Here is a 26,354-nt window from a genome sequence, read left to right on the forward strand (position 1 = left end):
GGACACAAAGTTAAGTGGGAGAAAGACACAGAAATCACAGATATATGAGCCACTTTATACCATTGCAATGACTAAGTCCACTGAAGAGGCTGGAAATGTTATTTTAATTAGTCAACAGATTACACACAGATTACTTGATTAGTCCACAGGTGTTGAGTTTATGGTCATATAAACTAGCAAACTGCACCATACAGGAAGAGATGCACTGTGAAGGGGAATGGGTGTGGACGAGTGATTTCCACTTAGTTGGTTCACCATATGCCAAAAGCCCTCTGTCTCAGTGATATCCTGAAGAGTTGTGGAGAAACATTTGTGGGACAAAGAGTGCTTTCACTAACACTTTGGTAGTGGGGAGGTGTGTGCGTGTGTGTGAGGAGTGTTGAACGAGAGAGACAGAGAGAGGAGAGACAGAGACAGAGACAGACAGACAAACAAGAGAGAGAGGAGAAACAGAGACAGACTGACAGAGAAACGAGAGAGAGAGAGAGAGAGAGAGAGAGAGAGAGAGAGAGAGAGAGAGAGAGAGAGAGAGAGAGAGAGCAAGAGACAGACAGACAGACAGACAGACAGACAGACAGACAGACAGACAGACAGACAGACAGACAGACAGACAGACAGACAGAGAAGCAGGGACGGAACAAGACTCTCAAGCACACAGGCTGGCCGTGCATTGCAGCAGAAACTGGGAGAAGTTTTGGAAGGTATAATCATACAAAACAACAGGACAGCAATAACTACACAACTATGCATGGTTGTTCAAATGCTCAATAGAAGACAGAACAGCAAAACAGGAACTTTATCATCGCCGAGGTATGGAGGTTGGTAGTCATCAAGTATTTTCATGTTTGGTTTGGAAATGTGCAACTTCACATGTTGAGTGTTACATCACCTGATGGAAAGTATTTCTATGGCTAAAGGAAACATACCAAAATCGCTAGTTAAAGAGATTTTGATGATTTATCTGTAAATCTGTAACTGTTTCCAAGGGAGTAGTTGAGTTATTAGATAATGCTCAATATTTCTCAATAAATTATGTAGGCCTATGAAAAAAAATCACAGACCTCTTACTAACTTTGTAACTTGACCGCAGCAAGACATCTGGACCAGCACAAAAATATTGTGGGCTATTGCACCCTGTATGACATCAGCTTATGTCACCCAAACAAATTCCTGTGTATTCATTATACTCAGTCATTGATCCAGGTTCCCATTCTGATGTGTGTTAAATAGCTTCTGTCATACAAATCAGAATCCGAATCAAGTTTATTGGCCATGTAGGTTTGCACCCACATGGAATTTGACTCGGGTTTCATGGCTCTCACAGTGTACTTAACATAGAATAACAACACAACAACACATTCAGATATGTACATAAGGATACGTAAAGTTGATCAACCAACATCTCATCATGAACCATATAACATATAGTAACGTTCTTGTAATAGAAATATAATGGGTTGGGGAAAAGGTCTATTTTTTAGATTACTGGTAGGCTACAGATTTATGTTGTTGCAGGATCAGTTGATGTGATGTTTGTTCTGCGAGCGCTATGAGGAGGACACTTTCCGAGCAGGAAGTTGAGTCTCAGGATGTTTAAGTTTCCTCCTTTTCCGCAGCTCAAAACAATAGCTGTAAAATCCCAACAATAACCCATGTCATATGAGCATAACACATTTCTTGGATAGGTAAATATTGTGGGGTAATTTGGCAAATTCCATTATTTTGAGTTGTTATGACCAAACCCATCGTGAAAAAAAATATACACATGTAAACACATTTTCTCTGTAACATTTCATCCCCAAAAACAACACTTTTCTGTGAAAAAATAAAAAGCATGCTATCATTCCATGATCCATACTAGCCCAACAGCTTCCCTTTCCCCCTGCAGGATTCCAGCCTGATCAGATGTGACAGTCTGAACTCTCGGTCGGTGTTTGGCAAGGAGGCGATGACCCCTGTTGCCCGGGTGACACTTGAAGCTGTGGGCTCGCAGCCGGTAGCAAATCCTGAGCCATCACCAGCAGAGCTGGCCCAGTGCGAGGCTGAGGTTGGCACCCTGCTGAGCATCATTGCTGAACTGAACAAGAAAATGGGGACACTAAAGGCACCGAGGTAATATCACTAAGATGTTTGAATCAGTGGAACCAGTATCAGTAAGACTGATGCTGAGGGAAATGTTACACTTGAACTGACTCTGAATACCAGTTTGCTATTATGTATCTCTCCATCATAGTTTAATTAGCAATGACTTGATTGACGAATGTGCTATTGGTTTTATGGAATGGCTTGTTTAGGAAAAACAATACATTCAACAGTTACTCACAGTTGCAGAAGCAACTTGTTACTTTTCCTTCTCAGTGAACCAGAAGACTTTCATCTACCAGATCCGTACACATCTCCGGGTCCTGACCCTGTGACACTTGGGCTAGTCAGGTGCAGCCCGGAGAGGAAGACTGCTGCTGACACCACCTCTAAACTTCCAGTCACCAACAGAGGTTTGCACCATCACAATATGACATCACAACATGACTTCTCCACCATTCAGCCCTTCACCAGTCTCTGCATACCATGCACCCGCGTGGTATTCTGCTGATGATTTCTTTTCTGTAGCCGACCAAACTAAGAATTATATGTATAATTTTATTATTAATTGATGGAAATGTCCGTCTGAGGAAGAGCAAAGCTAGCAAACAAATTGACATGAATAATTTGCTTTTGTGTAGATAGTAATGTTTTGAAACATAAATGTAACATCTCACGCTATATTTCATCATATCAATTTGTTTCTATTTTATTTGTGAAGCAAATGAAATGGAATTGTACTTTCATCCTGTAGGTGGAAGTGGTGAGGTGTGGTCAAAACTCCAGGAGGTTCTCTCAGCAGTGGAGGACTCCATCAGTTTCAGGAGGTCTTGGGCTGTCCCCGTCACCGTCTCTGATCACGGCAAACAGAGAGAACATCTGGCAGCAGCACAGCAGAGCTGGGTTCAAGCCTCTCAGGTCTGAAACAGTAAAATACATACATATTTATCGAACATATATCATCGTACGTCAATGTTCTTCATCATCAAACCTTGGTCCATTAACATTTTTAATGACAAAATTCCTGTAACTACCCATTAAATTGCTCTCTAAAAAGGGTGGTATGAAATCCCAGATCACAATGACCTTCCCTCCTTGGATAGAGACCGAGCAATGATTTGTGATGATGCCTGGCATATCTTTTTTTAAAACAGATAGCTGTAGAAGAAAGTATGAAAAGTGTGTGGTTAACCCCCCCCCCACACACACACATACACACACTATACCTGTGGGGACCCCTCACTGACTATATTCATTCCCTAACCTTTAACACTAACCTTAACCATCATAACTACATGCCTAACCGTAACCCTTACCCTAATCCTAATTCTAACTTTAACCTTAACCCTAAATCCAAGTCCTAACCTAAAATAGACACTTTTCCTCATGGGGATCCATATAATGTCCCCACAAGATAGGTGGTTTAAGTTTTTTCTATCCTATTGGTCACCATTAGGATAGAAAAACTTGGTACAAGCACGCGCATGCACACACACACACACACACACACACACCTTGTTGTGTCCCCCTTTGTTTGATTTTTAAACAAACGACACACACATTTCAGATACTGGCAGAGATAGAAAGAGAGTTTGGGATTTCGTGCCCATCGGCTTTGCCAACTGAGGAGCGTTACAAGTACCAGAGGGACATCATGGGTCTGCAGAAGCGAAACTGTGCTCTCAGAACCACCCTGAAAAGCTGCCAGGAAGAGCTAAACGGCGCAAAGGATGCCTTGAATCATACGGAAGAAGAGAGGCATAAACTACAGGAGATGGTGGGTTGGCTAAATCCCACTGATTAATTATTCTGCCATCGCTGTTGGTTTTTGTTACTGGTTGTGGCTGCGGTCTTAACACCACCCTTGTGAATGTAGCTTGAATTTGCAGGATTCTTCAAATGTCAAGTAAATATGTAATGTGTTATCGCTACTATGACCATTGCTGTTTTTATGGTTTGTGTTTTTACTGTTGGTGTTCTTGCTCCTTTCATTCTATTGTTGGCTCTTGGTTTATGAAAGGGGGAAATGGTTTGGTTGTGACTGTAAAACCAAAAATTAAAACCATCTGACACACTGTTGGTGTCAGCAGCTCATGCAGCCAAAGGCCAGATACAATAATGATTCTGTTTTTCCTTGTCCTAGTTTATTAGCCACTGACTGAAGCATAGCCTAAAGGTTTTATCAGTGAACAGGCTTTTTCAGGCTTTTTTTAAACCTCGATCTTCTCCAGATCCCGGAGGCAAAGTCACACAAGTTTTGAAAATGCTTGCAGCATGTCGTTAAATGCCCATTATCAGGCTGTACACCAGCTGAGTCTGTATGTCAGAACTCACTGGAAGTAAGGCAGGGCAATAATTCAGCATTATTGTTCATCATCTTTCGATGGTATTGTATTGGGATTAAATTTGGATATTGTCATATCATAGCACACAATTGTGTAGTTTAAATTATGAGAATCTACTTCCTACAATTTCTCACAGAATCAAGATTGAAATCTTTGGTGGAGTATTATTTGAAAACTATTTTTGGTTTGATAATATCAATCATTTCAATGTGATGAACCTTGGTGGAATTCTTAAATATGGTATTTTTCCGTATGTAAGCAGATACTGTGATATATATATGTATATATATATATATGTATATATATATATATATATATATATATATATATATACAAACTTAGCACAAAAAGTAAGGAAATGTGTGTTGGGTAGATTATTTCTTTGTTGTAACAATGCTTCTTGGCAATAAATCTTACATCAGGCAGCTGATTGTCAGCAGCTGGGGTACCAGAAGCTCAAAACAAGAGTCAATAGCAACAGCAAAATCAGCTGTTTGGCATTGGCAGAGCAGATTTGGCAAATTTTTCATTGGTGCAACCCACATACTCAGCTCTGCTGCTCATCCCACAAGTGCATGCTCCTTACAAATGTGGCACCATTTAAAAGGGAAATAAACAGGCTTTCCAACGGTATAAGATTTATTGCCAATAAGCATTGTTACAACAAAGAAATAATCTACCAAACACAAATTTCCTTACCTTTTGTGCTAAGTGTATATATATATATATATATATATATATATATATATATATATATATATATATATATATATATATATATATATATAATATATTGTGGCAGGAATGAGGAAAAACACATGAGACCAAGGCGAGTTTGATGTTTATTCCTCAACTCCAAAAACCAACTGCAGCAGGAACAACCCTGCCCCGGCGAGCCTGGGAACGTAAACCATGCCCCAGCTCACAGTCCTGCTGGATTAGAGGCATAGCCCCTATAGTCCATGGGCCAGACGATATTTCGGTACACTCAAGGTGGCAAAACTTACTTATAATTTTTGAAAGGATCCATGTCTGTAGATGATATTTTGGTATGATAACCATTCCTGAGTGGCAGCTGTATCACAGTTATCAGCTCATGAAGTTAACCACCCGCTAAACTAAATTGCATTTTAGACGCTGGTGCATATCCTGGTTTAGCCTCATGGTCAGGACATTTTTCAATGTTCTATAATATTGTCTTTGGTATCATTTTAAAGGGGACCTTCTTAGCTTTCATTCAAGCCCTGTTGTGGATATTTCTCACAAATATAGAGGTCACTTGAGCTCTTCAACCCGTCAATAACACACATCTTTCTGCAATTTTCGCCTAAACTATATACTTTCTTTTAGCCCTGTGGCATCTAGGAATATCAGGGACACAAAACACAAAAACTGGAATACTCACAGGACTGTAAAGATTCAGAAAATGTATAATATACCCATACTATTCCATTGTGTGAGGTGATTGTGAGCCTTAAATGAGAACTAGACCAAAGCCAGTTAGGTCACAAACTGGTCTCTATACATTTGTTTAAATACACAATCAAAATACATGATAAAAAGGAATACCATAGTGAGGTAATGAACTATTTTAATATTTTAAACAACATTGACATTTACATATACTTAGTCAATGATACATGTAATCCCATATCATTAGTGGGTATATGTAATGGTAATGGGTAGGGTAATGGGTATATGTGAATATGGTTACATTATTGTTATCAAGCTCTGGGTAACCAAGTCCAGAATCAACATCCTGTGCATCAATAGACTACTACCACAGTAATACCATCAGAATCATCACACTGTCATTCATCAAACTGCTCGTTTCTCTCATCATCTGACTCCCCAAGTTCAAAGTCCAGTTCTGGACCATCCTGCTGTTTTTGGTTACTGCAGGTCTGTAACCTGCACATGTCTGTGCATGGAAGTCCATTTGACAGGCACATGCAGCTTGGCATTTTGCATGAATGCACACACTTGCATGTTAGCATTTCCAAGACCACATCTGGTGCAGGTGGGGAGCGCATCCAGTAAATGGCCAGCTTGCCTTCATCGTCTGTCCATCCATACTCAGTAGGGCTTGGCACCACAGGGTTAGCCTGCAGACAGCACTTCCATATTGCTGCCTGATAGTTGGCTCGTTGAACATGCATAAAGAGACAGTCTCTACATGGTGGCAGCTGGCTGGACTCAACCTCTCCCCTTTTGGTGCAGAAGAGCTGGTAACGCAGTTTGTTCACCTCAGCAGTGCTGCTATTAGCAACATACATCCGACAGGTGAACTGCTCAATTTTCTGGAACAGCTCATCACTCACATTCCATGTCTGTCCCAGTTGACTAAAAGTCTCTTGGCAGGAAGTGTGCTTTCTCACTATCTTCAGGGCATTCAGCTTCCCTCGACCAGCGAATGCACTGACAGTGTCGCAGCCTGTGAAGGCATGTAAGCCAATTAGGCTGTCACAGATGCTGTCTCCAAGTGAACTTGCCAGTTTGGTGATGTCGACAAACCGTGTGCGGTTCTGAGTCCCACACTTCTGGTAGATGGGACAGGTGATGTCCTTCTGGAAGCCAAGACAAAGCACCATGACATCAGTGTCCTCAGCTGTGATGATAACTGACTTTGAGCCCGCATTTGCTGCATGCAATGCATGCAGGAGCAGACGGGTGTCAGCTTCTTCATGTGTGGAGTGCAGTTCTGCTGCTTCCTCACACCCATCTTCTGTCAACTTGTAGCAGGTTTCCTCACAGGTCATGTACAACACCTTGCCATGCAGCATAGCTCTGTATCGTGGGAGTTTCCACTCTTCCACCAGAAACTTGATGAGACTGGTCTTGTTGGAGGAACTGCACAGAAATTTTCTCCACTGCTGGACGTGGTGTCCCCCTGCAAGATTCTTGTACTGGAGAGTGATGTCTCCACCCCGGTTCAGTCGTTCAGCATCTTTGATCGAAGTCTGGTGATAGACATCAAAAACAACATCAATCCTCCCACTCTGTGCTCCCTCATGGAGGACCTGGGTCAAGGCTGACTCTGCCACCTGTGCAAAGGTTTTGTTGTTGCCATTCATTTTTTGGACCAGGCTCATCCCATCAATGATGGAAGTAGATGGGATTGGGATGTCTTCTGCAGGAGATACATTCTTTTCAAGCTCTCTGGCAAGTGCAGCCTTGTTTGTTTTTCGTAAGGACCCATCAGCATTTGCCAGTGCCCATGGTAGTGGGCCCAATGGGTAGGCAAGGACATCCTTCAGATTCACCTTCCTGCTTTCAGCCACCAGGATCATGTGACTGAAAAGGTTTCTATCTGCCTTCAGAACCACATCCTGTGCTTTCTTTCCATGAGCTTGTTTTGTGCTGACATTGGAGAATGTTTTCAAACTTTGCTTGGTCATCTTGTCGTGGAATTTCACAGGTGGTGGGTCTGCATCTAACCTTGTTTGCTGGAATGCTTGGTAGGCCTCTTCTCCTTTCTCAAGAGCTCTCAAGAGATCTATGGTCACATCAGGTGGAGCCATGTTGCCAGTGGAGAGGCTAACCAAATCAATCTCATCAGGGGACATAGGATTGAGCCAGTTATTCTCCATAAGGTCCATGAGAGACTGGACATCTGCTTCATCTCTCTTGATCTTTGGACTCTGTAGATCTGGATGAGACCATTTGCACCTGCCTTGACCTGTCAGGTCTCTCAGCTGTCTGAGGTACATGCTTCTATACTCAGCTGTGAGATAATATTTGGTCACAGCTCCTGGCTTCAAGCTGAATCCCTTTGTCCTTCCAGCTGTTTGGGTGTCTTTGTTCACCATTTCTTCTATAGCTTGGTCAACAGGGATTCGGCCAAAGGGATTGGTGGAGCCCAGTTGGACTGAGAAGCCTCCTTCCATGAATTCTGTGTACACATCTGGGTGTGTGATGGGCAGCTCAGACATCTGGGCGTAGTAGTAGGGGAGGTAGCGTGCATAATTCATCCTGTCATAAGCAAAGCACCATGGGATCATTGCTCGAATGCTAGCCAAGTGTAGCATCCAGTCTCCCTCTCTGGATGCTCGGATGAGCCCCAACAAGATTTCAACCATGTCCAAATAGGACATCCAGAAGTTCGAGAGGCTGCCGTTTCCACCTCTAAGGAACTCACGGTAGACTTCAAATAGATCCATGATGCGTGTACAAGAGCTGTTCTCGAGGACCTCCTTCAAAGCATGTTGTGAGACTTCTTTCCCAAGGCTGTCAATGGTCTTCAGTGTCTCATTCAGGTGAACCATGTCATTCCTGTGAGTTTCTTCCAACCAGGACTGGAAACCATTCAAGGTCAGTCGCATGAGAGCCTCATACAGGAGCTTGTGTAGTCGCACTGCCCTGTTGTACTTGCGGCCATCCATAACACCAGCAATTGAGCCTTCTGCATCATGCCAGACTCAATGCAGAGGTCTTTGAGTCCAGCATCTTGGAAACGCTTTCCTATTATTGCCAGCAGTGTGCAGATGGTGTGGAATACCCCAAGCCTAACGATGATATCATGGAACTTGTCATGGTGTTTCCATGTGATCTCGACAGCCTTCGCATACAGGGCTTGGTCAAAGACACAGACAGTCTTCCTCGGGCCTAAGCACTGCATGATGCTCAGTGACTGGTTAAGCACCTCATTGACAGTAGACATTTGTGTCGCTGGAGCATTGATGGTAGGCAGACAGCCTATATTGTCGGGGATGACCGTCATCTCTCCTCGAGTCAGGATGTTGTAGCCTGTCCAGCTGCTGACTGACTGTTCTTCTTGTTGTGACATGCGTGCTAGGACCCAAAGAAGGTTTTTCTCTCTGGCAAGCTTAGTATTGGCTGCAGTATCGGCATCTGACTTTTTGCTTTGTGGTGGCCCTACCCGTTGTCCAGCATTGTAAGTTGGTAACATTGGTGGGGGTCCATCAACGCTTCTCTTCTTTGTTTTGGGAACAGTGGGCATGGGTTGGACAGGAAGTGGGTTGACTGGCTTTGCTTGCACAGCAATCCCATTGACTCTGTGAGATGTTCCCTCACCACTGACAGTTTCTTCAAGACGGTCGATATTGTCCCAGGCTAAAGTTGTGAATATGCCAGGATGGATGTTAGCTGGAAGGGCAATGCCACTCCCTGATGATGAGAGTTTCTGGAGACACAGGGCAGTGTTGATCTCTTCCATCTGTGAATAGGACACACTGTGACCAAGTCGGTTGAGGATGTTTATCAACTCTACATTTCCTGTCAACGATTTGACACTGAATGGCAGAACAATGTGCTTGGAAGGCTTGGTATTTCCACATGTCACTGCATATACTATGTCATGGCCAAATGACTGCAGAAGGCACTGCACTCTCTGGGATGCATGATCAGGATCATTTGAGCCTGTGAGTAGAGAGTACAGGAAGATAATGAGCGACTCTGGAATGGTAGGACATTCTGCTTCTGGTTTGACTTCAGGCGGCCAGGTTTGAGGAACATCTTGACTTTTAATGTCTGCTCTCAATTTGATGGCTGCTTTGGCTATAACATCTTGTGCACTGACACTTTTCAGGGTCTGCAGCTCCCTTTTGAGAGACTGATTTTCTTTGGCAAGTTCCCTCATGGACAAGTTATCGGGATAGAGGAGGAATTTTCCTTTCTCATCAGGGAATATCTGCAAGGCTCCAGCAAACTCACTCTCCAGGTTTCGCCCTATGTGCTTCTTGGTTGATTCCTTGACTTGGGCAATGCCTTGGGAGTTCATTGAAGCTACCAGTCTAGAAGAGAGATCAGTCATTGTCATCACTTGAGGATTGCCAAAAAGCTCCATCCTGATGAAGAGGAACAGCTCATTGTATGCTTTATTCACAGCAGCTTCATACTGGGCTGCAGCATCATCATCTTCATTGCTGGCAACCTCTCCTTTGGAAACCTCTTCTTTGGTGTAAAGTCTATAGCATGACCTGTGGTAGTGCCCTTCAGCTGCTACAAGGTCTCTACTCACAATGGCAAGGATTCTGCTGTCCCTTTTCTTTGTGGCTGCACTCCTGATCTTTGCATCAGCTCGCAGTTCTCGACACTGCACCAGTACTTCTCTCGTATTCTGTCTCTTGGAATATTTGCTGTTTTTCTGACAAAATATGCACTCTGCATCATAAGTCCTAGATGTACTTGGAGCATGTCGAGCTACTCTCTTAGATTGTTTCTCTTCAGCAGAGACACAACTTTTCTTTTCTTTTGCAAGGAGGCCATCAAGAATTTGCTTCATAGTGAAGATACTGCGACACTTTCTGTGGTAGTAGATTGCTGGAATCTGTCCCTCAGGAATGTCTTTTGCCAGTTTCAAAACTGGTGCATGATTTCGTATCTGAGCTGCCCTGAGCAGAGTTCTCCATGAGTCGACACTTTGTAGTGAAACCAGCTTATCTGTATCATCAGAACAGTGGATAATGCACTCCACCCGTGGGCGCTTTGGTATTGGGTAAAAACTTGCTTGTTCACCAGTGGCCATATTCAGTCAGTTTTCACCTGCCACATACAAACAAATACATGTAACTTAGGTGTATGAACGCTACTAAAACAAAGTTTACTTTGCTTCACCAGCGTCATATTACCATTATTTATCTTACATAGCCACAAATAGATACATTACCTAGTTGCTATGCAACAGCTAAAATCAACACAAGATGAAAGTTCCTCGTAGCCACTTTAACTAATCATATTAACATATACATTAAAAGAACATGCTAACATTATGGGAAATTAGCTTACAATCTTCTCCAGAGTGAGACAAGAAGATAGATACCAGTTTCCTCTATACGTGTTTAGTAGAAAGCTATCTGGCTGCACGTTAGCCTAGCTTAGCACAATGAATGGAAGTACACAGTACTGGTTATCCTTGGTTGTTGGCCAACTAAGAACTGTCCCAGAGTTTAAGCTAGGCTAATCAGTACCAGGGGTGTTGAAATGCTATATTTGTAAAAATCTGGGCAAATACACAATCGTGAGAGGCACAGAAACAGGTTTCCTGAAAGAAAAATGAAATAGCTGCTCGTTTGGAAAGGTTATGTATTATTTTACTTCTGTTAGTGTACCAAATAAAATGGCACCAGTGAAGTTGTGTCACCTTGGGTGATATCGATATCTGGTCTGACCCATGGACTAACTGGCTTTGGTCTAGTTAGTTTCTTAGTAATAATGCCCTTCTAATTTAAGGTTCACAATCACCTCACACAATGAAATGGCATGGATATATTATACATTTCCTGAATCTTTACAGTCCTGTGAGTATTCCAGTTTTTGTGTCCCTGATATTCCTAGATGCCACAGGGCTAAAAGAAAGTATATAGTTTAGGCGAACATTGCAGAAAGATGTGTATTATTGACGGGTTGAAGAGCTCAAGTGACCTCTATATTTGTGAGAAATATCCACAACAGGGCTTGAATGAAAGCTAAGAAGGTCCCCTTTAAAATGATACCAAAGACAATATTATAGAACATTGAAAATTGTCCTGACCATGAGGCTAAACCAGGATATGCACCAGCGTCTAAAATGCAATTTACTTTAGGGGGTGGTTAACTTCATGAGCTGATAACTGTGATACAGCTGCCACTCAGGAATGGTTATCATACCAAAATATCATCTACAGACATGGATCCTTTCAAAAATTATAAGTAAGTTTTGCCACCTTGAGTGTACCGAAATAGGAAATTTTGGGCTCTGGCCCATGGACTACTACTAGTGTCCGCCACACAGCCCCCCCCCCCCCGAACACCCAGAAGGAACTCCTGGAAAGAAACTTAGTGTCTCACTGGAGGCTTAAGCGGCCTGCCATAACGGCTGCGCCGTCCCTCAGCCGAAACAGTAGGTGAAACACAGTCCAAAGCCGGCTGAGAAGCAGAACGCTGAACCCGTGAAGACACTGCCGGGGTCCTGGAAGGGGGACGACCCCGACGGGGAACCTGGGCCGGAAACACAACTTCGCCTGCCACCCTGTGCGCCGGTTTAAGCCTATCAAGCGTGACACGCTCCCTACGCCCACCCATATCTAGCACAAAACCCTTAGGACCCGTCTCAAGGACCCGAAATGAGCCATCGTATGGGGGTTGGAGGAGTGAGCGGTGAGCATCATGCCGTACAAAAACAAAACGAGCCGACATGAGCTCCGCAGGCACGAACGACCGCGGAAAACAGTGGTGAACGGGGCCTGGAACCCGAGTGCTGTCGGACAAAAAAGGATAAACGGCCGGACGGGGTCGAGGAGCGGAACTCCCAGGCAAAAATTCCCCAGGGACGCGGAGTGGCTGACCGAGCACCAGCTCAGCGGGTGACGCGTCGAGGTCCTCCTTAGGAGCCGAACGCAACCCGAGCATAACCCAAAGTAAACGATCCACCCAGTTACCATCCGAGAGCACAGCGCGCAGCGCTGCCTTGAGTGACCGGTGAAAACGTTCACACAACCCGTTAGCCTGAGGGTGATACGCGGTAGTGCGGTGTACCTGCACACCCAAGGATCGCGCAAGTGCCGACCAGAGCTCTGACACGAACTGGGGGCCCCTGTCTGAGGTGATGTCTGACGGAGTGCCGAAACGGGCGACCCAGGAGGAAAGAAAAGCGCGTGCAACATCCGAGGATGTTGTGGAGGATAGAGGGACAGCCTCTGGCCACCTGGTGGTCCGATCTACCATTGTGAGCAGGTGCGTAAAACCCTAGAGGGCCCACCAGGTCCACATGCACGTGGTCGAAACGTCTGGCCGGGATCGGAAACGGTTCGAGGGGCGATTTAGTGTGCTGGTGGACCTTAGCGCGCTGGCACGCTACACATGCAGCTGCCCACCCCTTGACGTCCTTGCGGAGGCCAGGCCAGACGAATTTGGAACCGACCAACTTCACCGATGCCCGAACTCCAGGGTGCGAGAGGGAGTGAATCGAATCGAAAACTCGACGGCGCCAGGCCACTGGAACAACGGGGCGGGGACGGCCGGTGGAGACATCGCAGAGGAGGGCAGGACTGCCTTCCTGCATCACAGCGTCCTCTAGCTTGAGACCGGTACGCGTTGACCTAAGGGCAAGGACGTCCGGGTCACTGGGCTGGTCGGCAGCCATAGCGGAGAAATCCACACCGAGGTGCACAGGACACACAAGCACACGCGACAGACAATCAGCAACAGGGTTGGACTTCCCGGCCACATGCTGAATGTCCGTTGTGAACTCGGAGATCGCCGCTAGGTGGCGCTGTTGACGAGCAGACCACGGCTCAGTCACCTTGGACATGGCAAAAGTCAGCGGCTTATGATCCACATAAGCCGTGAATGGGCGACCCTCCAGCAGGAAGCGGAAATGCCGGGTTGCAAGGTGCAGTGCCAGCAACTCCCGGTCAAAAACGCTGTACTTGCGCTCGCTATGTCGCAGTTTGCGGCTAAAAAATGCGAGTGGCTGCCACGCATTCGCCACACGCTGTTCAACCACAGCCCCCACGGCTATGTCAGACGCATCGGTTGTTAAAGCTATGGACGCCGTGGGTGTGGGATGGGCGAGGAGGGCAGCGTTAGCCAGGGCGCACTTAGCTCCGTCAAAGGCCTGGACCTGTTCGGGAGTCCAGTCGACAGGGTCGTTAGCCTTCTTAAGCCGCAGGGCTTCGTAAAGTGGCTGAAGGAGGTGGGCAGCGCGAGGGAGGAAACGGTTATAGAAATTCACCATTCCCAAGAATTCCTGCAATGCCTTAACAGAGACCGGGCGGGGAAATTCCGCCACCGCTTGCACCTTAGAAGGCAACGGGACCGCGCCTTGCGGCGAAATGCGGTGACCCAAGAAGTCAATCACCGGCAGTCCAAACTGACACTTGGCCGGGTTGACTATCAGGCCGTGTTCGTCCAGACGACGGAAAACCTGTTTCAGGTGCGCCAGGTGCTCGTCAGCTGACGGACTGGCCACTAATATGTCGTCGAGATAAACGAACACGAAATCAAGGTCACGCAACACCGAGTCCATCAGCCTCTGAAAGGTTTGCGCTGCCCCCTTCAAGCCAAAAGGCATGCGCATGAATTCGAAAAGCCCAAACGGGGTGATCACTGCGGTCTTGGGCACGTTCTCTGCGCGCACGGGAACCTGATGATAGCCGCGCACCAGGTCCACCTTAGAGAAAATAGTGGTACCTGCCAGGCGTATGGAAAAGTCCTGTATGTGTGGGATGGGATAGCGGTCATTGGCGGTGACGTTGTTCAGGCGGCGAAAATCGCCGCAAGGCCGCCACGACCCATCCGCCTTGGGCACCATGTGAAGCGGCGAGGCCCACGGGCTGTTGGAACGCCTCACTATACCCAGACGCTCCATGATGGCGGACTCCTCCTTAGATGTAGCCAATTTTACCGCGTCGAGGCGCCGCGCGCGCGCAAAAACTGGCAGTCCCAGAGTGGGAATGAAATGTTCTACCCCGTGTTTAGTAACCGCGGTGGAAAAGGCAGGCGTAGTCACCGATGGAAAATCCGCCAGCAAGCGCTGAAAAACATCCCCTAATGCTAAAAAGTTAGCGTGTGTTAACGGCCCGTCTCCCCCTGTCTCGCACGGAACAGTGGCGAAAGACACAGCATCAATTAAACGGCGGTTTGCAACATCAACCAGCAGACCATTAGCACACAGAAAATCCGCGCCGATAATAGGAACAGTAATGGCGGCCACTACAAAGTCCCACTCAAAATGGCGCTCGTGGAAGCAAACAGTCACCAACCTTGTGCCAAACGTCGCAATGGACGAACCGTTAGCTGCACTTAACTGTGGGCCGCCGCCTTCGGCCGACCTGTCTGTCTTAGCAGGAGGGAGTAGGCTCTTTTGCGAGCCTGAGTCCACCAGAAACCGTCTTCCTGACATCGTGTCCTTAATGAAGAGCAGCTCACTACGTCCGCCAGCGCCCACAGCTGCTACTGAGCGCTGACCCTGGAGTTTCCCGCCGCCTCAAACGTGCACGGAGGGACGCAGCGCCTCGCCTTGCCGCCGAACCGCTGGTGGAAGAAACAGAGGCCTTTCCCGCGCCGTCTCCGGGCAGTCACACCAACCACCACTGCCGGGTCCGCGTCCTCCGACGTCGGCTGCAGAGGCTCCGATGCCACACTCTGCACAGAGAACCGTCTGGTAGCCAGCAGGACCCGATCGGCCTCCTCAGCCAAACCTCGGCAGTCACCAGCGGCCAGACACGGGGAGTTAGCCAAAGCCGCGCGCACAGGAGACGGGAGCTGGCGCAAGAAAACGTGCGGGAAAAGGAATCCACCTTCGTCTGAGCCTAGCAGCGACAGCATATTGTCCATGAGCTCCACAGCCGTCCGGTCGCCCAAACCGGATAGGGAAAGGATTCTATCTGCCCTCTCTGCGGCAGATAGGCTGTACCTCCGGAGCAGAAGATGTTTGAGGGCGACGTATTTATCGTGTTGCGGAGGGGCGCGCAACAGCTGCATGGCCCGGCGTGTGGACTGCTGATCCAGCGCGGCGACGACCAGATAGTATCTGGAGTCGTCCGCGGAGATTCCACGCAGGTGGAACAGCGTCTCGACATGCTGGAACCACGAGGCCGGGTCGCTCTGCCAGAACTCTGGGAGCTTCACAACCGCGGCGAGAACGGCCGGCTGTGAGAGTTGGGGCGGCGTGGCCGAAGTGGATTCACACACATCTTCTGCTCCAAACATGTTCAATTCGGGGTCACCAATGTGGCAGGAATGAGGAAAAACACATGAGACCAAGGCGAGTTTGATGTTTATTCCTCAACTCCAAAAACCAACTGCAGCAGGAACAACCCTGCCCCGGCGAGCCCGGGAACGTAAACCACGCCCCCAGCTCACAGTCCTGCTGGGTGAGAGGCATAGCCCCTAGTGTCCGCCACAATATATACTATATGCATATGTAGCGATATCGTGTAAAACCCCCTATGATGATAATCATATTCACTGATTAAACAACAGGCAAGTGTGTTGGAGTGCCATGATTTAGGTTCAAACCCAGGTTACAGTGTGGCAAGTATCAAGTTCACATATTCACTAATTACTCCACCTTTGTGCTCCAGTTGGTGGATGCTGAAAAGGCGTGGCGGTCATGCAGTCCCTCCCCACCCTACAGCACCAAAGGCACTGCCAGCGGTGGAGCTGTGAGACCAGACTGGTCCTCTCCTCCGTTTCCCAGTTCTCCACTGCTCTTCAGAAAACCCAAAACCCCTTCTGACAGGGACGTCTCTCCATTGGCGTCCCCTGGCTCAGAAAGAGCCTCGCTGGGCAGCTGTTGTCCAAGCCCCTTTGTCAGCACCGGAAGCGAGACAGAAAGATTGCAAAGGTGAGTCTGATGGGGCCAATTTAGGGACATTTAGCAGATACTGTATTTGTATTCTTAAAGTAACAATCCTGGTGATTTACATGCCCATCCTGGTATATTTCAGACAATAGGCAATCAAAAAAAAAAAAAACCCAAAATATGAACGTTTTTGCAGGTGCACATTTTAGTGGTGACTGTCTGGTAGGACTTTCTCAAGAAAAATTACATGGTGCTAAAATTTCACATTGTCACTGTAATAGCAAAATGCCGAACAGGAAGCTCAGTAGTGGCGAGTTTGAAGAAAAAAAGTTGTAACTTTAAATAACTTGTCTGATATTCACAGTTTAAATTTGACACCTAAGGGGATGTTCTCTGTGACGGTAGAGAATAAAACCATGCCAATCTAAGGAAAAGGATTAGGGCTACAGGATTGAAGCATAAACCAGATTACTCGATATAGACAATCCGTCTAATTGTGATTCCTGACACTCGCGTCCTCCAGGTGCATGGAGAAGCTGAAGGCTAGGAACGAGCGTCTGACTGCAGCTCTTGAGCACAGGAAGGGGGAGTTAGAGCAAATCAGCCTGACCCTGAGCAGACATGAGGCTGATAGATCTGCCCTGCAGATGGCTCTCAGATATTGGTAAACACATAAAACACGTGTGCCAAGCAAAGTACAAAGGAATGTGTGTGGGTGGTGGACACACACACACACACACACACACGCACACACGTGCATGCTCATTCATTTGACCTCATTTCTTTTCGACTATATGATAAACAAATCTAAGCTTTCAAATTATAATGAACAAATTCTAACAGAATAATGTGTTTATTAATCTATGATCAAATTTATATTCCAGTCTCCTGGTGCATTTAGGATTTTTGTCTTTGTGTGGTTTTGATTGACAGCGAGGAGTGTGAGGAGGCCTACAGTCAGCTTCTGTTGCTTTATGAGGCTAAGAATCAGCAAGGCATTCCAGTCTGGACAGATTCAGCAGGTGCTTAAATGCCAATCATCCACAGTTGTTTACAACTTCACACATGTACACACACACACACACACACACACACACACGCACGCCCACACACACACACACACACACACACACACACACACACACACACACACACACACACACACACACACACACACACACACACTTACTCACAGTAAGATTTTCTCCTCTCAGAGCAGGTAAATGACAGGCAGCAACATGGCAGTCCAAAGTCCTGGCACAGGAGCCCAGGAACAGAAGAGCTGTCAACTTCCTTCTCAACAGCAGATGGTGCAGAGGAGACTGAAACGCACAGCCACACAAGGCATGGGTATGCTTGTTTAGATGCACTTATGACCTCTGATGACTAGTAGTTCTCCTGATTTCCTAAGTTAAATGCACTTATTGTAAGTCGCTTTGGATAAAAGCGTCGGCTAAATGACTGTAATGTAATGTAATGGGTAGGATGAAGAGGCCTTAATACACCCCAAAACTGCAGCTGTACATTGCCAAAGCACATGGGCTGGATGATTAGACGCATAAAATTATGTTGATGGGTGACAAATTAAAGGCTTGATCCCTACAGTGAGGGGGTCCAGGGGCTCTGTTATGCTGTGGGCAGGGGAGGGGCATTTTCCTGACATGGTTTGGGTCCACTTGTCCCCTTAGAGGGAAGGGTCACTGCAAATCAATACAAAGTTATTCTGAGTGATCCTCTTTCTCCTATGACGAAACATTTCTATCCTGGTGGGAGTGGTCTCTTCCAGGAGGACAATGCCCCCATCCACAGGGCATGAGGGGTCACTGAATGGTTTGATGAGTATGAAAATGATGTAAATCATACGCTATGACCTTCGTAGTCACCAGATCTCAGGACAGAGAGAGCTATTTCGAAGTATTTCAAGGATAATGCTACAAAATAAGCCGGTAAAGTTCCAAGCAAAATGAAAATCTCAAAAGTCATACCCTTATATAAAACTGAAGATAGATACCAATTTACTACATACTACAGACCAATTTCATTGTTGTCACAATTCTCCAAAATATTGGAAAAAACTATTTGCTGCTAGACTAGACAGATTCACTGAGAAGCACAATCTGCTGACCGATAGCCAGAATGGGTTTCGACTAAACAGACTGACATCTCTGGCACTCATTGAATTAATTGAAGAAATAACTAATAGCATAGACCAAAAAAAAGTTTGCCGTGGGAATATTTATATATCTAAAAAAAGCTTTTGACACTATTGACCCCAACAGATTAATATATAAATTGGAAAGGTATGGTATCAGAGGGGTGGTTCAGAATTGGCTAAGAAGCTATTTAAGTAACAGGCAGCAGTTTGTAAAGATAGACGAACATAAATCGTCATGCATGGATATTACTTGCGGTGTACCCCAGGGGTCGGTTTTGGGTCAAAAACTGTTCATTCTGTACTTAAATGATATACGCGCGGTATCAAAAATATTGAAATTTGTTTTATTTGTGGATGACACGAATATATTTTGTTCTGGTGAGTATTTACAGCAGTTTTTGGAGGTGACCACAAAAGAAATGGAAAAATTAAAACGGTGGTTTGACAAAAACAAATTATCCTTAAATCTGGACAAAACAAAGTTTATGTTGTTTGGAAATTATAAAATAAACACTAAAGTAAAAGTAGTGATAGACAATGTCCAACTAGAACGAGTATATGAAAATAAATTTCTAGGTGTGATACTAGAACACAAAGTCTGCTGGAAACCTCACATAACATATGTGTGAGCAAAATTGGCAAGGAGCACTGCAGCCATGAGAAAAGCAAGACACATTCTGGATCATAAATAATTGTACACTCTGTATTGTTCATTTATTTGACCATATCTGATCTACTGTGTGGCAGTATGGGGTAGCGCCTACAAAACCAACCTACGACCATAATGTATACTACAAAAAAAAGGATCGTTATTAATGTAGGATATCGTGAACACACCAACAAGCTATTTTAAAATCAAGCGCCTTGAAGTTCAGGGATTTAGTAGAATTTAACACTGCACAAATATTCAAAGTAAGAAACAATCTACTATCGAATAATATACAAAAAATATTCTCAGAAAGAGAAGGGGATTATAATTTGAGAGGGAAATTAAACTTCAAGAAATTATGTGTTCAAACAACTTTGAAGAGCACCTATTTCACTGATTCTGCTGTTATGTTTTTGTTTGTTTTTTTAACAATAATTCCTTACCAATCACCACACAGGGAGTCTGACTTGGAAGAGAGGGAGACTGCTCTTCACCAGCAAATTGAACGCCTGAAGAGAGACCGGGCAGCCATTTGTATCCCTAAACCTGGCCCTGGAGGAAAGGGCAAACTGAGCCCTGACCCTGCTACCCTGAATGGAGGAGGGGCAGGACATGGGGCTAAAGACACACCCAACCCTTCTGATATCCAGAAAGAGAAGGCCGCCCTGCTCCATAAGCTTATCACTGTCAAGGTGAGATGATTTGCTGATCTAGGCTTTCTGCACTTGGCGGAGCCACATGTTGGATATCTGTGTCTTATGTCAACAGTGTTTCTGTAAGATTTCAATAGGAATTGCACCAATGCACCCAGTTTCACTCCTTGATTTGATTCATATTGTTATACTAAATTATACACTTAAACCAGTAAGTAGTGAGATTGGATAGGTGGTTTTTTACTTACGTCATTGTCTTAACATAATTGATATTGACAACGACTGGGCCGATCCATTGTTTACCATGTACGTATGCTCCGATGAAGGTCTTACCGATTGACTGTTGCTCGGCTCATTAATTCAAATTTGCACGACTTTAAATGTGTGGAAGTGTGCTCTGTTCCTATGTATGTGAATATCTATTCTCCATGTACTTTAGTTAAGGACCTTTAGCTGGGTGAGCAGTTAACATTTTTTGGAGAAGATTCAACAGGGAAAAGATTCTCTTCAGATCCCAATCCCAATGCTAACGGTTTTGAATGAATATAATCTTTGTATATCAGACGCTGCTGCCAAATCTACATCTCACATATCCGGTGAGAAGAGCAAGCAGTGACTTTTTGTGGGAGAGGACAGAAGGAGATGATAATGGAAAAGAACATGGTTGAAGTGCTTCGTAATTGGCTGATTAGTAACTTCTTTGTTCTGTAACATACAGATAGGCCAGGGCAAAAAATGTAATTCCCAAATAATTTCCGATGCGTTGACTGAGCAGGCACTGGAAAAGAGAGATACTCGTAAATTAAGATCTAATATGTACATCTCTTGATTGTTAGACTATGTGCTCAGCTACAGTCATTGTTTACTTTATACTTTTGCATTACACCGTGTCCAGGAGGAAATGTCGGAGCTGCGAGGTCTGATCCGTCTCACAGAGAGAGAATGGAGGTATCTTGACCGGAGTTTGATGGCTCAGAAGGCCAAGGACGCAGCTGGAGCGCTCATCTCGGAAAGCCTCAGAGAGGAGCAGGAGGAGCGCAAGACTGCACAACAGGTTGAATAGTTTCATACAACCTTACAGATGACATTTTCAAACAATATCAAATCAAGTTGAACCGAGCAGGGGGGGGGGATGTGCCATGGGGAGCAGGAGGTTGGTCTAGAGCGACATTCTTAAATCTGGCTGCCCCACCTGGGAAATCAAACATCTACCAAAGCAGAATCCCTCCTGGCCAGGGGAGGTATTTTAGTTCTACAAGGTCTTCTCCAGGGCTATTCTGCTACAGTAGCACAGATTTTTGCAGAATGACATTCCTATGCCATTATCAAAAACCAAACTCAGCTTGAGAATGAAGAAATGAGAAAAAGCTAGCTTGATTTGAATTAGCACAGCTCTCTCGTACAGTGTTGTACAGTAAGAGTGAACAAAACATTAGGACCAATCACCTCGATGAAATGAAGAATCACTCCTTTTCTGCAAACACCCATGCCACAGTTCAATGTCACTCTATAGTCTGTGAATTTTTCAATTCTTATTTTTGATGATTAAAAAAGATTTGATATCTAATAATATTTAAACTTGCTGACATCATTTTCCTATTTGTTTTTCTCCCCAATGAAGTTTTTTAAAGCACAGGGTGTAGAGCGTTAGCAGATAAATTCATGAGTCAACCCTCAGGTATCTTAGAGCATTAAACAGTAATCATATCATAGCCAAGAGCGTATGTAATGTCAAATGTGATTAGCACCAGTGTTTAGGTAGCTCACTAATAGTGACGCAAGTTAGCTGGACGATGCCACAAATCAGTATCACGGTCATGTTTAGAGACTATCTATGGATTAAGATAGCCCTGGAAAATTAAAGGTTTTTAGGCCTTTACTGAAGGAAGTGAGTGAGTCTGCAGCCTCGATGGAAGATCACTCCACTATGCTGGGGCCAGGTGAGAGACACGTCTTGGCTCAGAGCTCAGCCCCATTAAAGTGGACTAAACTGGGCAATATCTGACGGAAAGATTGTTTGCCCCTCATTTATCCGTGCTTCCATTGTGGTCAAATATCAGAAAATGTTGAAACATCTGTAGCTATCAGCCAAATCACAATTGCTCGCTAGATTAATGCTATTCTCTTCTGTTTGGTTTTTTTTTTCCTTCTGTTTTCTGCTTTTCAATTAGGCGTATCTTTGGGCCTACAGTTGTTTAGTAAGAAAGTAGAGCATAAGAACGCTTTCTTTCTAGCGTGGAAGCTAATCAGCTACTCCTGGTTGAATGTACTTTCCAGAAGCTGGCTGAGGATGTAGTTAAGATGGCTAGCGAAGGAGACATCCCCGGCCCTCGGAGTATAACCATTCTGAGAGAGCTGCGGGCCATCCTGCAGAGGTGAGAAATAATATGGATCTATATGGGCTACTGCCAATGTTGGGGCCCAAAACATATTGCTCAGACTGTGGTGCTAGGTAAGTCAAATGTTACTTTGCTATGGCAAGGGATATATTTAAAGAATAGTAAGGGATAAATAGAGTTAGGTTCCCACTGGGATCACCCATGAAAAAGAGCAAAATGCGTGCACTCAGGGATACTCTAAGGTGCTTTGGTACCAGTGAAGTTTGAAATCAGTTATAGCTTTTCAAATTAGGTACAGGGCACTACATGTTCAGACAGCCTATGTCGCTGAAAAGAATTGTGCATGTATAACACTGTTACGTCCCTTTGACATTCAAGCCAAGAAGCCTTGGTCATTTCACATCATCACACATTTTCTTGTCGCTGCAAAAACCCGCCTTACCCTTGATATCAGATTAGAGAATCAACAAGTGGACCCGTTTTAATCTCTTGAGTGATTGTGTATGAGGTGTCATTGCATGTGCCATGTGTTTTTCCCCATAATGATGCTATTAGACAAAGCTCAACTCTTTTCCTATGCATGTTTTACTATCCTACTGCCCTTCCTGCTCACGTTTTTAAGTATCTCTTTCTGTAGCGCATTCTAACTTCATAAACTAAGAAAAGTGCTAAATACAGAAAAATAAAATTTTCCTTACGTTCTCTTTTCACTTACCTGGGATATAAGCACCCGCCAAATGACATGCACGCTTAGAAATTAAGTTTGTTCTATTTTATTTTTCTTTTAGAGTGTATTAACTATCTATAAGAGGAACACTTTCAGGTGGAACCAGAGAACAATCCAGGTTGTAAAGTTGTCTGAATGGATCTGCGTATTTGCACTTGAAGCAAACCAACTGATGGTAGTCAGTAAAATCAGACAAATGGGTCCTTTCGGGCATTTGTTGCCAGGTTTTGGATTGTTGCTAAGGAACATTATCAGCAGAAATGCAGACTTTGGACATTAAAGCCTGCTAGGTCTCTACTACTGCTGATTACCAAGGGGGTTTGTACCAGAATACTCTGTGTGAGATTGTTTTAGGTCTAGGAGGGCGAAGATATTGTGAACAAGCTATTATTTTCTGACCCTTTTACCAGTGTCCTTTTTTCACAAACCATTTGTCCTTCTTTTTTCACTAACCATAAACAGTGAATACGTAAAAGTGACGCATTGCTTTAAACGTTTATTTCCACTGTGGTTATGTTCATACGCAAGCCGAGGCCATTTAAACAGTGATATAAAAAGAAATATTATTTCTATGGGAGGCTTCTTTGTATTTTTCCAACTGGGCTCTTACTGCTGAATGAATACAACGTTTCTTAGTGATTCTAAATTATTCATACATCGAGGACCCCCGTGGTTTCACAGGAGTGCAGACCCTGAGGCTTTTCATCTGGTTTTCTTGTTCCTCCCTTCAGAGAACAAGCTCTGAAGAGGAGGCTGTCCGCTGTACATGATGCCTTGGAAACCGCTCTTTCAGACAGCGCATCCTGCAAGAGCGATGAGTACATGGTCCAGCTCGCAAAAGTTCACGGGTACTTCATGCCACAAAAGACTCTTTGCCTTTGTCGTGGTTGCCATGGTTTTAATTTATAATAACTGAAATCCATTCAATCGTTTTCTGCACCTGGAGAGCCGAGGAACTGGCAACAAAGTGCTACAAAACTACTTATCAAGTTTTAATTTTTTAAGTGTATTATTTCTTATTTGTGCTTTATTTCAGCAAATCCAGGGTTTCGGACCATGATGCTCGCAGGAAGTACCGGGAGCATGGTTGGAGGCTGGAGCAGAAGTGGACAGCCATGTCAGAAAATCACCAGAGCCAGATTGGGGCACTGAGGGCCACAGTAGAGGCCTCTGAGCGGTCACAGGAAGAGACTGTTCTGTGATTTCATGATTAAAAGTTGTTTTTATCACGTTCCAGCCTTCTGCAACATCCAGCTTTGAGTCATCCCATCTACCAGTCTACATCTTTGCTGAATCCATACTGCTGATACGCATTGTAATGGCCTGCAAGATGGCTCAGTGCTAATGACTGCATTGTCACAGTCTATTTTTGTATTGTCATCCTTTTTAAGTGTGTTTTTAATTCTCCAAACCTATTGGCTGACCTATCAACCTTGACTGACTGACCAACCTACCTACCTACTGCTTACATTTTCCTTTGGCAGCAAACCAATAGGTAAAAGTGAATTGGAATAAAGAAGATGCTTATGGTTGCGCTTTCCAGTCCTTTTAATGTGAATAGCACACGGCTTGAGCCCAAACTAATAAATAGAAAAGGAGTCGGAAGCACATCTCATCACAGGTGGACACGCTGCCACCTCATCACTCAGAGATATTGCTTTCAGGTATTTATGAATAGCTAGACTGACTCAAGGAGGGAATGTACTCAGGACTTCAGGAGTGACCTCGGGAGTGCACATGTCCTTTTTCCGAGCCATTCTCTGCTACTCTGTTGTGACAACGTTCAGTGAAGGGGGATGGGGCCGGGACAATGGCTGGCGTGCACACAAAAATCGACAGCTTGCCCATTTGTCTTTTTGCCACTTCGCAATTCTCCATCTTTCTTGTTCCCTCCCTTTATATCGCTCTTCTTTCTCACACGCAGCCTCTCTGACTCTCTCGCCATCTCTCATATCATATGACCCTCTCTTCACATATCCGTCAGCCATGTGCCCAACGCTTCATCTTTATCCTCATTTCCTCGCTTTCAATTTCTCCCTCTCCACCCTTATCTCTCAATAATCTCTATCCTTTTCTCCCTCCTTACCCCCCTCCATTCTGAACGATGCTAGTTGATCAGCTGCAGCTGTGACCAGCGGTCAGGAGGTTAAGGCAAAGGTTGAGTGTCACACCCACAGGGTCACAGCGATGCCTGGCTGTTGTGTTGGCCAGTGAATGGAGGGTTCAGGAGGCCAGACGATGTGGTGAGTCCCTGATGCCCTGACTCTTGCGGAGCTTGCCCTTTCCCGAGCAAGGGTCATCGGGTAGGGCTCGGGCCCTCCCCAGCTCCAGGTCACCGTCAGTATTGTAAATAACTGCCATTTGACCAGATGATAAAATTATCATTCATTTTGCTCTCTCTCTCTCTGTCTCCCCCGCCAATGTTTGCCCTTTCTGCGGGGTAATAGAAACCATTTTTACAGTGCGGACGATTTGAAAACCTGTTTGTTGTTATAAATACTCTGTTTGAACCACTCAATGAGACATTCTCTGAAACTGTTCTTCGTTTTATGAGCTGGATCACAGTTAGATGAATAAGTCTGTATATCAGCAGTCGGACTGGAATGTAAACTAAATAAATGTGCTTTTGAAAATTAAATCTCCCTCTCTCTCTCTGCAATTTTTCACCCCAAGTTTACCAGAGGTTGTTAGAACAGAACGTATTTGCTCTATCTAACTTCTTGTTTACTTTTTTATCAAAGGATCTCAATCAAAGAGAAAGGTCAGATAACAAGGAGAAGGTATACTTTGTAAAAAGTTAATCACATGGTGATCCCTATTCTGTATACAGTACAGTATTGTTTTTCTTATGGAGTCAAGCTTGTGGCTTTAATAGATCAGTATGCAAAATCATTAAATTGCAGGCTTTTTTGGGGGGGGGGGGTAATAGCCTTCTCTAGATATATGTAATTAAAATGTAATGCTCTAATCTTGCTTTAACATAATAATGTGCTTTTGGGTGAAAGGTCTTTGTACAAGTCCCAGTCTTATCATGGCTATGTTTAAATGTAACTTCAGATACGTTTGTGAGGAAATATGCATTGCAATGTATTTGCTTTGTAAAGGTGCACTAATGGACAAAAGAAGATAAGAAAGTCAAATATCGCAGAAATGGAAT

At 44.8% G+C, this 26,354-nt stretch overlaps 1 protein-coding gene and 1 long non-coding RNA gene across 3 annotated transcripts; one reads left to right on the top strand and one right to left on the bottom strand.

Moving 5' to 3' along the window:
- Positions 1-372: 372 nt before the first annotated feature.
- On the top strand, positions 373-25,812 carry ushbp1 (Usher syndrome 1C binding protein 1). 2 transcript variants are annotated; one of them, XM_056277324.1, is made up of 14 exons: positions 373-818; positions 1,889-2,112; positions 2,359-2,495; positions 2,837-3,000; positions 3,650-3,859; positions 16,454-16,716; positions 17,198-17,338; positions 17,608-17,696; positions 17,889-18,024; positions 19,936-20,170; positions 21,027-21,185; positions 22,409-22,506; positions 23,929-24,045; positions 24,234-25,812. In XM_056277324.1, the coding sequence occupies exons 1-14, from the start codon at positions 813-815 to the stop codon at positions 24,397-24,399; spliced, it is 2,145 nt and encodes a 714-aa protein (XP_056133299.1). In that variant the 5' UTR covers positions 373-812; the 3' UTR covers positions 24,400-25,812. The 2 variants fall into 2 exon arrangements, with proteins under 2 accessions (XP_056133299.1, XP_056133300.1); XM_056277325.1 differs by having other exon boundaries at positions 374-810.
- On the bottom strand, positions 16,565-24,025 carry LOC130110276 (uncharacterized). Its single transcript, XR_008810034.1, has 3 exons — positions 23,186-24,025; positions 17,868-17,996; positions 16,565-16,677 (listed from the first exon to the last, which is right to left on the bottom strand). It is a non-coding gene; the product is annotated as an uncharacterized LOC130110276 (long non-coding RNA).
- Positions 25,813-26,354: the final 542 nt, after the last annotated feature.

This window comes from Lampris incognitus, chromosome 3 (genome assembly GCF_029633865.1).
Source record: "Lampris incognitus isolate fLamInc1 chromosome 3, fLamInc1.hap2, whole genome shotgun sequence".
In the NCBI taxonomy this organism is placed as follows: Eukaryota; Metazoa; Chordata; class Actinopteri; order Lampriformes; family Lampridae; genus Lampris; species Lampris incognitus.

What these genes read in the sequence shown, in the direction of transcription:
- ushbp1 (XM_056277324.1), top strand. An exon ending in CTGCGGGCCATCCTGCAGAG is followed by an intron (nt 22,507 to 23,928) that starts GTGAGAAATAAT and finishes TCCTCCCTTCAG; the next exon opens with AGAACAAGCTCTGAAGAGGA. An exon ending in CAGCTCGCAAAAGTTCACGG is followed by an intron (nt 24,046 to 24,233) that starts GTACTTCATGCC and finishes GCTTTATTTCAG; the next exon opens with CAAATCCAGGGTTTCGGACC.